The 16,437-nt window shown below is 52.8% G+C and overlaps 6 protein-coding genes across 6 annotated transcripts; 2 read left to right on the top strand and 4 right to left on the bottom strand.

Moving 5' to 3' along the window:
* The first annotated feature begins 267 nt into the window (after positions 1-267).
* On the top strand, positions 268-3,473 carry BKA67DRAFT_202886 (uncharacterized protein). Its single transcript, XM_046095434.1, has one exon. It carries the CDS (start codon positions 473-475, stop codon positions 3,212-3,214), a length of 2,742 nt encoding a protein of 913 aa, XP_045962184.1. The 5' UTR covers positions 268-472; the 3' UTR covers positions 3,215-3,473.
* Positions 3,474-4,709: 1,236 nt separating this feature from the next.
* On the bottom strand, positions 4,710-5,927 carry BKA67DRAFT_533131 (ubiquitin 3 binding protein But2 C-terminal domain-containing protein; the record flags this gene model as incomplete). The annotated part of the gene is made up of 2 exons (XM_046099658.1): positions 4,710-5,626; positions 5,681-5,927. 2 exons carry the CDS (start codon positions 5,925-5,927, stop codon positions 4,710-4,712), a joined length of 1,164 nt encoding a protein of 387 aa, XP_045962183.1.
* Positions 5,928-6,749: 822 nt separating this feature from the next.
* Positions 6,750-8,991, bottom strand: BKA67DRAFT_591133 (nucleolar GTP-binding protein; the record flags this gene model as incomplete). Its single annotated transcript, XM_046104677.1, has 4 exons — positions 6,750-6,888; positions 6,973-7,703; positions 8,075-8,214; positions 8,277-8,991. The coding sequence occupies 4 exons, from the start codon at positions 8,989-8,991 to the stop codon at positions 6,750-6,752; spliced, it is 1,725 nt and encodes a 574-aa protein (XP_045962182.1).
* Positions 8,992-9,500: 509 nt separating this feature from the next.
* Positions 9,501-10,659, top strand: BKA67DRAFT_202829 (uncharacterized protein). Its single transcript, XM_046095433.1, has one exon. The coding sequence runs from the start codon at positions 9,691-9,693 to the stop codon at positions 10,642-10,644; it is 954 nt and encodes a 317-aa protein (XP_045962181.1). The 5' UTR covers positions 9,501-9,690; the 3' UTR covers positions 10,645-10,659.
* A 621-nt stretch (positions 10,660-11,280) lies between these two features.
* On the bottom strand, positions 11,281-14,699 carry BKA67DRAFT_591132 (uncharacterized protein; the record flags this gene model as incomplete). Its single annotated transcript, XM_046104676.1, has 3 exons — positions 11,281-14,255; positions 14,318-14,430; positions 14,536-14,699. 3 exons carry the CDS (start codon positions 14,697-14,699, stop codon positions 11,281-11,283), a joined length of 3,252 nt encoding a protein of 1,083 aa, XP_045962180.1.
* A 1,279-nt stretch (positions 14,700-15,978) lies between these two features.
* On the bottom strand, positions 15,979-16,310 carry BKA67DRAFT_656181 (uncharacterized protein; the record flags this gene model as incomplete). The annotated part of the gene is made up of 2 exons (XM_046106904.1): positions 15,979-16,051; positions 16,120-16,310. The coding sequence occupies 2 exons, from the start codon at positions 16,308-16,310 to the stop codon at positions 15,979-15,981; spliced, it is 264 nt and encodes an 87-aa protein (XP_045962179.1).
* Positions 16,311-16,437: the final 127 nt, after the last annotated feature.

The following is a 16,437-nucleotide window of genomic DNA, read 5'->3' as shown; positions in this document are numbered from 1 at the left end:
CATTCTGTCGGACTTCTATCGCGGCGTCAAGAAAGCGATCCCAACGAGAGAGGACTCATTGAAACGTACGAGGGCACCGTCGCGACTTGGGGCATTGAGGGCCTTTGCGTCACATTCGAATTCCACTACAAACTCGAACCACTCAACCTCGGGCACCGCGACCCCTACGCCAACAAGCGATACGCCGGCCACCATAGGTACACCCACCCTAGGTTCAACTACAGGTCTTTTTGGAACCAATCAAAACCAGCCTCAACAGCATGCCCGGAACTTGAGTCTGCAGAATAGCCTCGAGAAGCCACTGCCTGAGCCACCGGCCGCCACCTTAAGCCCACTGACTCCGACACAGTCAGGCAGAGAAAGTCGAAAGGGAAGCCTGAGCTCTATACTCGATTTTGGACGAGATAGAGACGTCCGGCAGGGAAGTTTGAGCTCCATTGTTGATATCGAAGAATCCGAAGTCGAGCCCGACATGGATAGCCGAACGAGCACAATGGACTCCAAGTCCTCTGTGCCCCCGAACCAAGGGAGTCAGATGTACAGCGGGGGCTTTGATATGAGCAGCAGTCAAAGCAGCATAGCAAGCTCTTCGAGAGATGGAGGCGAAGCTCAACAGAGAGACAACCTAACACCACGAAGCAATGGGCTGGCATCTGCAGGGCCTTCGCCTCCAGGCGCGGCGGCTGCCGCTGCTGCTTCTTCGTCGAGCCGAACTCCTGCCATCGGCCAGCCTGTAGGCACACCCTCCACATCTGGGTCCTCTGCGCATCTGTCCGGCTTGATGTGTAATGTTCACCGCACAACTGGACGGGAACCGCGTCCTCTCGTTGGAGCCACAACAACCATACTCGGCGATAAACTCTACGTCTTTGGCGGCAGGATACTGTCTAGAAGCCGGCCTGCCCCGCTGACCTCGGATTTGTACGAGCTGGACCTGATCAGGCGACACTGGACCAAATTGGAGACCTCGGGAGATGTCCCACCCCCAAGATATTTCCACTCCATGTGCGCATTGGGGGACACCAAGATGGTTTGTTACGGAGGCATGTCTCCCAGCCCGAATCAAACGGCACCATCGACCCCCGATCAGCAACCCGAGGTTACGGTTATGTCCGACATACACATCTACGATGTTACGTCCAGGAAATGGACCTACATCCCCACTCAGGAAGCACCACAGGGGCGATATGCTCACTGCGCTACGATCACCCCGTCTTCGGCTACGTTTTCATCTAATAAGGCACCCTTGTCTGCGCTCCAGCACAATCCGTCCGGCGGGAATCCCAACGAGGGCCGAATTGGTATCAACATTGACGGAACTGGTGGTGCTGACATGTTGGTCGTTGGTGGTCAGGATGGGGCTAATCACTACATCGAGCAAATTAGCGTTTTCAACCTGCGAAGTCTGAAGTGGACGTCAACGCAATCACTTGGCAAGTCTTGTGGTGCGTACCGCAGTGTCGTCGCCCCGTTACCCCCTTCCGTCACAGCAAAGATGGGCAAGGTCAATGGCACTGGTTCCCGCCAAGAGAGCAACATTAGTCAAGAGGCTAGGGAGCCCGGCTCTTCAATGCTGATTTACTCGAACTACAACTTCCTGGATGTTAAGCTAGAGTTGCAAATTCGTGGCCCGGACGGATCTCTGGTGGAGAAGCCAATGTCTGGCGCGTATTCACCACCCGGTCTGCGCTTCCCCAACGGCGGCGTTATCGACAGGTACTTTGTCGTCAGTGGAACCTATCTTACGAGTTCTAAGCAAGAATATGCGCTTTGGGCCCTTGACCTCAAGAACCTGACGTGGGCACGAATTGATGCGGGCGGTAGCATATTCAGCCAAGGAAGCTGGAATAGAGGCGTTCTTTGGAACCGCAGAAATACCTTTGTCATCCTAGGCAATCGTAAGAGAAGTCTCGTCGATGATTACAACCATCGGCGAATCAACTTCTCCAACGTCTGTATGGTTGAACTCGAAGCGTTTGGTTTCTATGATAGCCCAAGAAGGGTAACTCCTATGTCGGGCTTTGCATCAGCTAGTAGCCCCTACAATATGCCGGGTCTCAGCATTGCACGAAAGGCAGGGTGGACGGGTGGAGGCAGATTTCACTCTCGTGCAGCTGAAGAACTTGGTGAAAAGGCTTTAGCCCTCCGTGAGCTGGCCGATATGGATATTCTCTGTATTGGAGGTGAACGCATACCCATCAACTCCCGAATTGTCGGTCGAAGATGGGGCCCTTACTTCGTGCAACTGCTACGCGAAGGAGCCGCCACCCAAGATGGAAGCGACTCGGCAACTTTAAGGACGATCACATCAGGTGGTCCCGGTGGGAATGCCCGGATGTCTGTTATGACTATCACGCCTGCACAGGGCAACCGAAATACGACTGATACGTTGTCTATGGTCTCAAGTTTTGGGAACTCGTCTTTGGGCTCCATGAAACCACCGAGCACGGCAGCAACGTCGGTATCTGGCGGTACTGATTTTACCACGATCAACTCGGCACCAACACCCGCCTCTCTTCCTCCTAACATTCGGCCGAGGTGTCTGTATCTACCTCACACCTACCTTACAATACAGGCTTTGTTGCATTTTCTCTACACATCTGCACTCCCGTCGCCTCAATCCCCGCTATGTACTCCGCAAATACTATGCTCGCTGCTGCAAATTGCTCGACCTTACAAGGTGGACGGGCTCTTAGAGGCTGTCGTGGAGAGATTGCACGCACTGCTTGACTCTAGGAATGCGGCGGCCGTGTTCAATGCAACAGCGATGGCTGCCGGCGGCGGAAGAGGCATTGACGGCACATTGAATCCAAACTTCTTCGCACCTCCGGACTCATCTTTGTCCAGTAATGGCCTGGAAAGCCGTAATGGATCCATCTCGCAGGCTAGCATGGATGAGACGAATAGCAGTCTCGGCGGGCTACGCCTCAATACTGGCGTACCCCCTGCGCGGCCTGGCAGCGCAGAGCTTAGCGCCACAACCAGTGCCAGCGGCAGTGAGTGGAGCAGCGAACTTGGCGACAGCGAGCGTGGCACCACCAAGGAAGTCTGGAGCGGTGAGCTCAGCAGCGTTATTGGCCTGCAAAAGCGAGGATTGCGCGGACTTATGGAAGGCCGACGCATGCGTGCGAATGTGGATCGCAATCGGGAGACGGATGGCCCTCGAGCTGACCGATACGGACAAAGGGTTGGTCTCGGCATTGCTGGTTCATAGGATGGCAACAAGCATGTTTTAGAGTTCGCCGACGAATTGAAAGAGATGTCTGATCGGCAGCAAGCTTGGCAACAAGCAATGATGAAGTTGGAGGGACGCGACGTCACTTGCATATTCGGCCAGATGGATGAGGATCAGGATGTTTCTCTTTCAGGTCCTGATGATACACCCACAAGGAAGCCAAAGAGGGCACGTTTACAACGGCTTTTATCGAGAAAGCAACACTAGAGGGGAGAATCACTAGTCATATTGAGACCCATCAGTCTTATCTGACGTCCACAAGTGGAATCATGGTCACGGAGTTTTCTTTTTGGCAAGTTTAAGCGGTATGATGCTTGGTAACCAACCGCCTTTGTTTGTTGGTGAGAGGCTATGACTGAGGCTAGTGATTGGAAGGGCTTCTAGGATTTTCTTGTAGATAGCTTTATATTGAAATGAGGAAATGAAATCGTACGGTCACTTATATTCACTCGGATTAGCAGCAGTCCATATGTTATGTCAAGCTATGGTTCACCAGTTATTTTCTTTTATTGTCAATTTGTCTAGTGTTTTTAACAGAATGCGATAACATCTCTGGGACTTCTGTGAAGGGTATCGAAGGAACACCTGGAGCTTGGGCATGTACATCAGATGAAGCTCTGCGTCGGATCGGACCTAGCGTTGGCGCTGGGAGCAACGATGAAAAAGCAGCCGTGATCACAGCTATATCCGGAGACTGCGGCGTGTGATTCATGCGAATGTTCACTCCCGTGGCGCGGGAACTGCTCTTGCCTGAACTGGGGCTCGTAATACCTTGTGGACCGTTCCATTTCCGATACTCTAGGAAGAGTCGGAGAAGCGAGCTATTAGTAGTCGTCGCGCATAAGGTGTTCGTCGAACGCTTTGAGGTTTATGCCAACGGTCACTATAGTTCCCAATGTCTCCAGATATCTCTTAGATAGAGACTCAGGCTAGTTTAAGAGGGGATGCCTCGATCTCCCCTCTCTCTTTACGGCTCGAAATGTTCTCCCGCCTCATCTGTCCTAGCTGAGCCAACGCTCTAGCCACCAGATAATCTCTCCTATGCTCGGGGTCAGATATGGCATCAGAAGATAATACCCTCTGGTAGTACACGCAAAATCCAAAGTGTGCCTTGACGACCAACCGTGTAAAAGCTTGCGCCGCCAAACGAGCCAAACTTGCTTGGCAAGACTTGTTGATCGGGGGAAAGATGAGAAGCCATTTTGATTCAGTATCTAAGCTCATATCCGCGCAGGACGCCACCTTCCGTATCTCCATGCAACTCCCTCCAAAGCACCAACATATCCATGAAAGACCCACGACGCCTCGCCCAAAAAGCCCCTAGACTAGAAGTTTACCTGCGTCCAAGAAAAAAAAGTTCATTCCAAAATAGCTTCGTATGACATATCAACTTCTGCTCCCCACCTTCTCGATACCCAGGTCCAAGCCACCCGCCCCAAGCCCAGCTTAGAGGCCAAGACGACGCATGTCTTCTCTAGCAGGTCGAGATAAACATTCCGACCGGTACAGGCGCGCCTTCTTGGTAGTATACCAAGCACGTATCCCGCCCCGCCGGCTCGGCAATCATGTAGCTTACTCCGGTACCAATCGCAGCACCACAGTCGAAGGTCTCGATGACATAGTTATTCCCGGGGCTCATCTTGAGCGCCCCTAAATCCGTTCGCCCGATCCTCCCGAGCGCGACGTCATTGTAAGTAGTGCCTTGGTTCGCAAGCGAGCGCATGCGGCTGAAGACCGCGGATCCGTCGCCGGTGAAGTAGTAACTGCTGCCCTGTGCGCTTTGCAGCCGGGCTTGGGAAGGCAGGGAAAAGAAGACCTTGCATGATCTTCCGGCATCTGACGCGGGGATATCGAAGTTGAACAGTGTGCTTGCGTTGGGCGATACCTGGCCATACGGTGTCGGCCCGTACGCTTTGTCTGGGTTGGCACGGTCGATGGGGATCATGAGCGAAGGGTAGTGGTATGTGTTTGAGAGATCAGCTGAGCAATCTTTGGTTGGCGGTGCCAGGGGTGTCGGTCTCGGAGCTGAGCCGCTGTTGCCGGGATTTGCTGGGTTCGGCGTATATGAAGGACCCATAGGCCCGGTGGTGAAAGGAGTCACCGTGGGCACACTTTGCGAGAGAGTTCCTGTCTGTATGGGTTGCGGGCCAGCCCCTGATCCAACACCTCCAGGTGACGCCTGACATGATGATGTACATCCGTCCGCTATGATGGTAACGGGCTGGCATGCTATTCCGATAGAGTTCAAGTACAGGTTGACTTGATCTCCGTCGCCAGTTTTACATTGGTAGAAGGTGGATTGGCCATTGTATGTGGCAACGCCATTGCACGGGATAGCCCAGCCATGGTCTGGTTGCTGGCCTCGGTCACACTGTAAGACGCTTGTGGGAGCTTACAATCTTCAGCGGTTGTTCACTTGACAGTGAAAGGCAAACAAAAACTTACGAGTCCACCAACAGCCGCGATTTTGCTGGTCCACAAAAGCGTCGCCAAACCAAGTAAACGTAGAAGCTGCAATATCACTCCCTCCCCTGCACTGGCCGTTTGGCAACTGGCCAACCCAGAACGGAGCCGCACCACCGGTAGATAAGTGGAAGCTGCACCCAGCATTTTGACGACGAGAGATCGAGTTGCCTTGACAGAAAGCGGCAAAGAGGGTCCCCGACACAAGCAGGGTGAGGAGTGCCAGCATCTTGAGGCGAGTGGCAGAACGGGTAGATCGGATCGACAAGGCCGTTGGGAGCAAAATGAAGGACAGTAGTTCGGAATGGTTTCTGGACTCGAAGTGGAAAGTCTGTTCATCGGTTGAATTTTTTGACTTGATATCTTCAGGCTGCGACGGACAGACCGACAGGCCAAGAAGTCGAAGAAGCCAAAAAGAGAGGGCACGATCAAGTTGTGAAGGAATTTTATGAACAGCAGTCGCAACCAAATCTTGGTAGAAACTATGTTGTTCAATTGATCCCGCAAAGAAGCAAGTACGATAGAAAAGTCACCAGTCACATTGACGGAAGGTCCATCACAGTAAGAGGCACGTTGTGGTGTTGGTGTTTGCCGGTAGTGGCTGCTATAGCCTCTACCTGCGTAATTGCATTGTTTGTGGCTCTCTAGATATGTAGAGCTGGGGAGTTTACTGGACAGCTAGACCCGGTCTTCATAAGTTGGTGTCAACTTCCGACCCCAGTCTAGGAGGCACATAAATGCAGCGCCAACTGCACCGCAAGCAAAGCTGACGTGTGTACAGCAGAACTTGAGCGGATGACCTCAGAATAAACGCAGTGGCAATTATAGCCTGCGATTATGATGTAGCCATGCAGCCATACCTGGCGTACTGCATCGACCGAATGCTTTGTCGCATTGGCTCCTAGCTGACAGAGCGTCAGGAGTCGAATGCGTCGGGCTCGAACCGGCGCAAGAATTGCTAGTCCGTCTGGCCTTAGCACAGATGCCTCGTCTCGACTTTCAAGTCTGCTTGAGGCGAAGTGATGAATAATTGAAGTCAAATTACAGTCCTTCAATCCTTGTCCCCGTCTACCTCATCATCTTCATCACTGGACTCATCAAAGGGTATCATATCTTCCTCTTCCGAAGCTTTTGCGGCCTTTGTCTGCGCCACAGCCGCCTTCTTCGCTTGTGTGATGGCTTCATCATCACTGTCGCTGTCGTCATCGAAGCCTTCGAAGCCGTCCTCGACGTCATCTTCTTCTTCTTCTTCTTCCTCCTCATCCTCCTCCGACTCGTCAACGTCCTCAGACAAGGCGAGAGATGTGTCAGCAACGCTTTCGCCATCATCTCGCTTACGCTTCTTGGGCATCTCTCCAAGCTTTCCCTCTCTACCCTCACGAGTCTGCCCTTCTTCGCCCTCGGCCACGGGCGCAGGGGTGAACCATGGAATTTTGCCGCGCATGAAGTCATTCAAGACTTGCTTCGCTACTCCATCCACATCGGGCTCACCATGCTTTAGTAATCGCCCTAGCTTTCTACCAAGTAACTCAAGGAAGGAGATGTGGTCTGTCCAACCCTTGAGTTCATAAGTGCGCTCCATGTGGTGCTGCTTCACCTTGGCCAGGATACCGGGAATGTACTGTTCAGGGTTGTGCACCTTCTCAACACGAACGACACCACGCATGATAATATCTTGCGGGGTATCGTTCTGATTAGGCGGTACGACACCAGGACAATCAATCAGATAGATCCTCTTCATGAGTGTGATGTACTGCCAAACCTTGGTTTCACCAGGAATTGGAGCCACTGTGCAGACCTTCTTGGCCCTCAAAGTGTTGATGACGGAACTCTTGCCGACGTTGGGATATCCGACAAGACCAACTGAGATCTGTTTCCTATCCTTGTGAAGGCCACTGAACTGACGTAGCAGTGTGATAAGACTACCCTTGCCGAAGGAATTTGTGATTGAGCTGTGGAAGGCAAGAGTAGGATACTCTTTGGACAATGTTCTTACCCAAGCGGCCTGAAAATTCATTAGCATATGCCATGCCAGAAATGAAAAGGTTAAATGTAGAAAGAAAGAAAAAGAAGGAGGAAAAAGGGATGTATGAATCAATACTAAGAAGACTACCACGAGCCGCCCAAAAAGGGCAGAGGTAAAGACTTCAACTCATGATGAAACAAAGGCATACTCGCGACAGGGTCCCAAGACGGAACCCTGTCTATTCCCGATCCGAAGATGCAAGAACATGAGATCGCATATTCGATCTCCCATTGACGTAACGGATTTCTTCCATGAGCAACACAAAAGGTTGCGGTAGACATCCTGACTTCAAAGCAATGGGGGGGGGGGGGTTACGGGAAGGAAAAATGAGTGAAATTGTTAGAACTTACAGCAACTGAAGTAGGCACCAGATCGCACTTGTTCAGTACGAATACCAAGTGCTTGTGTGGTGCCTCTTCCCTGATGTACTTTTCAACGTTGCGGCAACGAGTACCTAGGGGATCTCTAGCATCGAGAACATGGATGAGTACTAAAGGAAGTCATGTCAGCAGCCGAACCAGCGGCAGTCTATGCGAGGCGGAAGATTCATACCATCAGAACTGTCAATGACCTTGTACAACTCGTTTCCAATACGTTTTGATTGGCCCTTGGAGAAGACTGGCTGGACGGCCAGGGTGAGGGGGTCTTCCTCGTCGATCTGCATGTCGCCGGCGACCCCCGTGTCGGCTCCGGAGTTGCCACTCAGCAGCTTCTTCTGCTCAAGCTTGTCCTTGTACTTGTCCATGCTCTTCTCAGTGTCCTCGGCCAGGCCGGCAATGTCGCCAACGCTGAGCTTGACTCTCTTGCGCTGGGACTTGGGCCCAAAGGTATCTGCGAAAGAGGAGGACTCGATGGCCATCTTGGCCTTGTGCTGCTTCAGGCCGTTTGTGTCGGAACCGTCTCGAATCAGCGACATGGGAAGCTTGTTGCTCTTGAGCAGGACCTGGTAGGGGTCCTTGGCCTTCTCAGCCATGGCGTCTCTGAAAGCAGAGAGCGAGTCCTGGGAGATGACTCGGGTGTTGTTGAACCAATTCCTCGAGGGCTCGATGCGAGCGGTCGGGATGTCTCGCGACTGGTACGAAGCAGCCTCGACAATCTTTCCGTCCTTGTTACGATGGGCCTTGGTGCCCTTCTCGCGCATGTTCAAGGTCTTGACCTTGTTGGCGGAGCGGTAGAAGTTCTCACCCTTGATCTTGACATTGTCCATACCGGTGCCGGTCTTGCCCTGGCGGACAAGCCGGTTCTTCTCCTTCTTGGCTGTACCCATCTTGTGTGTAGTCGTCGGGAGGCTACCAGAAGAATGCAGCACAAGAAAAGGTCAGAAGAGGGAAGGAAGAGGATGAAGAAAAGAGGTGCTGAAGAGAGAGGATAGGGAAGAGAAGACGGGTTGATAATAATGATGGGATTCTCGCTTTTTAGTGGGGGAGGTCGGCTGGCAGCATGCAGGGAAATTTTCAGCACTCTCTCTCTCAGTTTGAGCTCCAGACTTTTTGACCGCTTTTGCAATTCTGCCCACGGATTTGCTTCAGCGGTTCCCGCCAGTGGGCAGGTGGGTGGACCTCGACTGCAATGCGGACCCGTAATTCCCCGCCAAGAGTCTGCTGCGCGCTATGTACACACAGTAGGAGCTGGGACTCAGGTGCTGTCCTAACCTAGATTAGACTAAGGTACTAAGGTCAACAGGTACTCAGGCGCGGTACTGGCTGACTGTACTAACTAGACTAACCTGGTTGGCCTCTCTGACCGGGGCCCGGAGTATCGAACCGCCGTGTCGATTTTCAATTCTTCCAAAAGTCTATCCATGTATGGAGCAGAGTCCGTTTGCTGGTGCGTAGCTCGAGAGGCTCGCGATTCCCCGGGGCTCATTCTGGCATCTACGACAAGGCAGTGAGAGTTCCACCCAGCGACCTCTCTCCTTCTCTCTCGTGTGCCCACATTCTGCATACTATATACACATCTCGCCGAAATGCCGCCCACAATACCGGCTGCCCTCTCGAGGAGAGCTGCGCAGTCAACATCAGCCAGCTCCGTCACCTCCTTAACACGGGCCTTCTCCTGCACCTCGATTCACCAGTCCACCAAGATCCCCCCGGAGTCTCCCCTCTTCATCAACGTCCCGACGCCACCGCTCTCGCAGGCAGTCGAGGACAAGCGGCCCGACCGCTTCGCCAAGAAAGGTCACCTACCTCTGCCACGCCGAATCTTCAAGCGCAGGACCTACGAGCTGCCCAAGACCTCGCCCGTCTTCCTCTCCAAGTCCGCGCCCCTCCCCACCAGCGCCAAGGCCCAGCTGCCGCCCGCCAGCGAACATGACGCCCGCCGCCGGGAGATGGCCGACATGCGCCGCAAGAACCTGACCGAGGGCATCGAGGAGCTGTGGAAGCGCCGCAAGGACACGGAGAAGGCCCGCAGGAAACACCGCGAGGCCAAGCAGTGGCACCACAAGAACGCCATGAACGCCCCCCAGCGCGACGACGAGGCCTTCACCGAGAGCTCCATCCCCGCCGCCGTCCTGCAGACCCACGTTCCCCAGGATCCCCTGAGGTTCGAGCACGGCCTGCAGTCCAAGGCCCGCACCGACGCCATCGTCGCCCGCAAGAGCCAGGACCGCAAGGACGCCCTGCAGAAGCTGTACATGTCCGCCCGCTCCTTCATCGTCGACGAGAAGGTCCTGGAGAGCGAGGTGGACAAGCTCTTCCGCCCAGACACTTTCAGCAGCGGCATCTCCGAGACCGGCGCCATTCCCGAGAATGCGTGGGGTTACTACGGCAAGCCTCTGACCGTGAGGGAGTTGATGGGAGATGTCATGCGAACGGACAACAAGATCCTGAACATCTCCCAGGAGGAGGGCAGCAGGACCAGCAAGCGCCAGATCAAGGTCGCCGAGGAACTGACTGGTGGCCCCATGGACGACGCCTAAGGCACGCCTCTACACATGTCACGACTTCGTCCTACTCTAAGGCCTGTCTACGAATCTCCTCCACGACACGAAACGATCTGGTGTGGGGCCTGGATCTTTGATTTGCTTTTAGGTTGGCCAATAGCTGTGCTGCCACGCCAAAAATGCGCAGTGAAGCATGTATAACGCACAGGAACAAACCGGGAAGACAACGCATAGAGGAGTGTGTATTATAGTTAGCCTGAGCTCACAGAGATGGGTCTTGTGCATGGCCAGGACGCTCTGTGCTCCACTGGCGTTGAGACCCCTTGTACTCTACTGTACAATGTAAATATTCAGTCATTTAATCTGCAGCATTACATGCGTCACCAAATCTCCAGAACCACAAAGAGCTGGTAAAAGCGAGATCGATGTATGACTGCTCTGACTAGAGTGATCCACCAAACGCCATGATGCCATGTGATGCTGTCCTATGGAAACAGGGCCTTTCTGGCCGACAAACGATGCGTGGAAACTGGATTGACATAAGGAAAGCCTCGAGGGAAATAAAATGCTAATATATACCACACCCATCATCTTGCAGTTCTATCCTACACTCGTCTGTCATCTATGATTGCTGCCGCTGTCTAGTGCTCTTCCTACACTTCAAATCGGAGATCACCTTCGCTCGACAAGCAGGAAATGCATAGCAGCGTACGCAAGCACAACAAACACGGCGGCGAAAACGCCCAAGTTCATCACGTCCATCCATAGTGCGCCGTTGTCGAAACCGAAGCTTGACAAGATTGTGGCGCCGGGAACGCGAATGTCAAGACCATACTTCTTATCCACAAGTTCAAGTTTGATGACTTCGTTGACAATCAGCGACTCGAAACCGTAGTGGAAGATCGATAGCGACTGAAGCCACTGCGCCGGCTTCGGAATGGCATCGTGGTTAAGCAGCAGGCCGGCAAAGAGCAGCGAGAACAGCATAACCAGTGATCCAATCAAGTTCGCGACACTGGCGTCCTTGCAGACAATACCAATGAAGAGGCAGATGGCCGCCGCAGCCAGATTGAAAAGCACCAGAACAAGCATAAAGGTGAAGAAGTGTGACGCGTCGGGAATCAGACCCGTCATGGGATAAATGATAACACCCATGATGATAGGAGGAATAATTCTCAGCGGAACAATGTCGAAGAGCACCTTGGCCGCGAAGTACGTAAATGGTGAATAGTAACCATTCGCACGTTCACGCACGAAGAGAAGACGCTCCGCAGAGAAGACGTTCAAGCTGGTCAATGTGCTGAATCCGAATAGTGCGAGCAAGAAGAAAAAGAGACCCAGCCGGTTCTGGAAACCTGGGATGTCGTCGGTAAGGTGAAAGAAAAGGTACCCGGCAAACACAGCCAAGACGATTGCAATGGCGTAATGAGTCAGCATTAATAGCGGGTTTCTGTAGAGGTTCTTCCAAGTACGACCGGACAAGATGATGAACTGCCGACCATAGCCGACGCGAGCGTAGCCTTTGCCAATAGCACCGGTGTAGACATTCGGACCTTCAGGGGTGTAGCCGTTTTGTCCATTGGCGTTTCGGGCGTTGTCCAAAGCTTGCTGGATCTCATCGAGAGTGTTTTCTGCAACGTCGGACTCCATGTATGCTTGATGCAACTCGTCCAGGTCGGTACCGCTACCAACTGATGGAGGTAGATCATGCGCCTCATCAATATTGACGTGCGGAGGTGGTTGCTGTTTGTGAAGCTTGTACGCTCCAATCTCCTCATCCACATCTGAAGAGGCGGCTGTATCGACCGTATTGACCGTACTCCTGCGACGAGTAAAGAGTTCTCGCTCTTGTCGCGCTCGAATAGAGTCTTTCCGTTTAGGTCTCGGCCGGCTCGAGGATGGCTCATCTGAGACGCTAGCCTCAGCGGTGCTGTTGCCCGAGATACTAGGGATTGATTTGACAGCAGCGGTGCTGCTGGGGCCGATGCTACCGGAATCGTTATTGAAAGCATCATCGTCGTAAGGCTCAAAAGAACTGGCATGCATGGTGAGATCAACCAGATAGTCCGCGATATTGAAACCAGGAGGACAGGAGTAGCCAATGCGGTCAAAGTAGTCCTGGCAGCTAGCAAACGGTCCAGAATAGACAGTTCTTCCTTGCGCAAGCAGAACCAAACGGTCGAACAAGGCTACAATGTTTGATCTGGGCTGGTGAATGGTGAAAATAACAGTTCTCTTATACGTCTTTGCGAGAGTGACCAAACACTCGATGACATTGAAGGCATTGTAGGCATCCAAACCACTGGTGGGCTCATCCAAGAAGAGAATCGAAGGGCTAGTGACGAGCTCACACGCAATGCCGACACGTCTCTTTTCTCCGCCAGAGATACCCCGTCCTTTGCCCTCTTCAGAGCCGATCAAGGATTCGCGGATGTGGTAGATGCCAAGCTGCTTCATAACATCGTATACCCTCTGTTCCTTCACAGCACGGCTCATGGCCTTGGGAAGCCTGAGCAAAGCTGAGTTGAGGATGGTTTCGTGCACAGTCAGAGTAGGAAGCATGGTGTCTTCCTGATCAACGAAGCCAACGACGTTCTTGTACTGAGCATCGTCGACCTTCTCGCCGTTGACGTAGAAGTTGCCGGACACATTTCCGCGCTTGTTCTTTCGCGCCAGGATATCCAAGAAAGTGGTCTTGCCAGCACCAGAAGCACCCATAATGGCAGTGATTTCGCCGGGATGCGCGACACCTTGGATGTCTTGGAGAATGCGCTTTCCGCTCAGGTCGTATGCCACCTCAGAGAAGTAGAGAGATGCGGGTGTGTGGTCAGTCATGAGCTTAATGGCCTCGTCATCAGAGTCGTCCAATGAGAGAGGCTGGTACTGGCTGGATCGTCGGGAGAGATACCAGATGAGGAGGATGACAGCGACGAGGAACAAGGAGCAACCAGCAATGACGCCTGCAATGAGTGGCGTGTTGATTGGCTTGATGGGCTTTTGGTAGCCAGGGATCTCGGTGGCATAGAGACACTCTCCGGAGCGGCAGCTCAGCTCAATACTGGGGTCGCCGAAGATGCTCCTCACCATGCCGTCGAGCTCGGGTTCCCTGAACTTGCACCTGTTCGCTCCGCCGCTCTCTTGGAGACACTCGAACTGAGCAGGCCCGGTGATGCCCTCGGCCAAGAAGTCTGTGAGGTCGATGGAGCCATCCTGACCACAGAGCATTCGATCAGGGATGCAGGAACACTCGACCTTTGGGCATTTGTAGTAGGTGCTGTTCTTGTTGGAATCGATATCGGCGCTAGACTCGCACTCCTCGAGGTGGCAGTAGAAGGATTCGAGACGGTCGATCCAGAACTGGAAATCGCAGATAGCTTCCTCCTTCTTGCAGGTGAAAGTGGCCTGTGGGATCTTGCCGTCGAGCATAGACAATATCTTGTCGTTGGTCACGTCGCACATCTGATGGTTCTGTTTGACGACTTCACCGTTGGCATAGCACACGCCGTCGGCACCCGTCTCCATCAAAGCGTTGCAAGCCTTGTTGTCGGTACAGACATTGCAGTTGATGCCGGACCAGCCATCGTCGCAGCCGCACGAGTCGCCTTGTCGCATGGGCCGGTCCTTTCCGCGGGCGAGGGATCCGCAAGCTGTAGTCATGTTAACAAGACGGGCTCGGCGATACTTGCAGGTTGGATCATGGTCGACATACTCGGTTCCAGACAATCATCACCACCAAAACCAGCAGGACATTCGCACTTTCCGTTGTACTCGTTGCATTCGGAGAACTGGCCGCACTGATAAGCCGGGAGGAGACAGTTAAAGCTGTTGGGAAGTAATGGTTAGCACATGTGAGATATGCAGTCATGGCAAACGCATAGAAGCATGGGCAAAACAAGAGTGGCAGCGCGGCAATAGTTAATAACTCACCACGGGGGGCAGTCATCTGGACGACCAGTCAAGAGCGTGAGCTGTGCCCGCAGCATATCCTCCTGGGTGTAGTTCTGCTGTGCAGATACTAGACATGGCGATAACGATAATGCGCCCAGCGCCAGCACCTTCAAGCTTGACAGCGACATCTTCAGTCTCGCCATGGTTGACTTGTTGAGATGCGAAGGTGCAAGTTGAGGGAGCTAGCTCGAGATGCACTTGGGGATGCACAGTATGTGGCGGCGGCGATAGGCAAGCAGGCAGGCAGGCAAGCAAGCAAGCAGCAGCCCCAGCTTTCAGGCTTGCTCTCTCCACACAAGCCACGAGCTCAACCGAACTGGGTAGTTGTACAATTCAGTAGCTACAGCACGAGTACGGGGATCCGTGCAGCAGTTACAGAGTAACCTTGGTATCTATCTTACGTAGTGGAAGTACATACATTGGCAGGGGGCTACTCAACGCACAGTAGAGCGGATGGGTACTGTAGCTTCGATTGCTACGTAGCACATATCGCTTGCTCGGCTGGGTTGGCCCGTCAATCAGCGCTGCGGACAACGCTAATCTGTGTAGTACTAGGCTAACCTTAGACTAGTCAAGGTTAGACCGAAAGATGACCTCGACCCCAAGACAAAGTTCCCCAGGTCGGGGGATCCAGCGATCCGAATATGCACAATCTAACCTTAAGATAAATAGACGGATATTAGTTGTCGGACAGCATCATGCCCGATTAAATATGTGGTGGTTGTTCCATGATATAGCCACAGCCCAGTTAATAAGCGACCAGTAACATGAGGTCAGATCACAGGAGCTGCCGAATCTGCTCTGGTGGCTCTGGTGGCAGATTGATGATGCGTACGAGTCGCTTTCTAATCTAATCTACAGTACGTACGGACCTGTAAGTATGTACTGTATGTACTTACATACTGACGGCCAAGCGCTCCTTTGCACCGCATTCCTTTGCACTGCCCCTTGTACACGTTTGTGTACTGCCCAATAGCGCCATCGTTTCGGGTACGTAGGTCCCAATCCAGTTACACGATATCATCGCTCTGTGCATGAGACATCCGCCTGCCGCAAAAACACAAACAATACTACATGCTCTCATGACGTTGCATCTATTTATCTTGAGTGGCCATCAACTCATGCTATGTAGTCGATGTAGTGGTGTCACAAATCCACTACCCGCCAAGTATAGTGCGTTTCCCGCTGATACACTATTTCTAATTGGCCCCAGAGATTAGTTGCCGGCAAACTCAAATCATCACAGAAACGGATATATAAGAATGCTCTTATTGCTGTGGGTATTTTTTGTCTATAACTAGACTTCAACCGACTAGCTATCCGTGGACAAAAGAAAGTTTAAAAGCCAAGTAGTCGCCATGCATCCAATGCTGTCCTTAACGCCTTCTAATGCCGATGCCTGGGTATAATACAATTCCATGTCTACATTCTGCCGTCTAGTGCCCACGCGGCCGCCAATGGCCACCCCAGAACAGTGGTCATACCAGCTGAGTAACTGTGGACCGAAATCAGTACTGTTGAGCGCGGGGATGGTCGGACATCATTGCGGGATAAATCACTTACATTACCAATGTGCCGGCACGCGCCTTGAAGATTCTACCCCAGTCTGTGGGCTGGGACTCGGTCGTGCTCTTCTTGAAAAGAGCTCGTAGCTCTGAAGATGCGCTAGCATGCACAGAGTTTGTGCGGGCTGTCGAGGAGAAGAGTCTCTTGGCCGCCAATTGGCCTGCTGCTCGGGAGAGTGGTGCCGACATGTTTTGTTTTTATCTTGTTTGTCTAACTTTTGAACTTTATTCGAAAAAGAAGAGTTGGATTTCGCTTATGCTGTTCAAAAACCGAGAAGAGATGTTGTTGGTATGTACAGTTGAGAGGAGATGTTTG

Source organism: Truncatella angustata, assembly GCF_020726525.1.
Source record: "Truncatella angustata strain MPI-SDFR-AT-0073 chromosome Unknown BKA67scaffold_2, whole genome shotgun sequence".
In the NCBI taxonomy this organism is placed as follows: Eukaryota; Fungi; Ascomycota; class Sordariomycetes; order Amphisphaeriales; family Sporocadaceae; genus Truncatella; species Truncatella angustata.
Note: the sequence above shows the minus strand (reverse complement) of the source record. Positions and strands in the feature narration are given on the sequence as shown.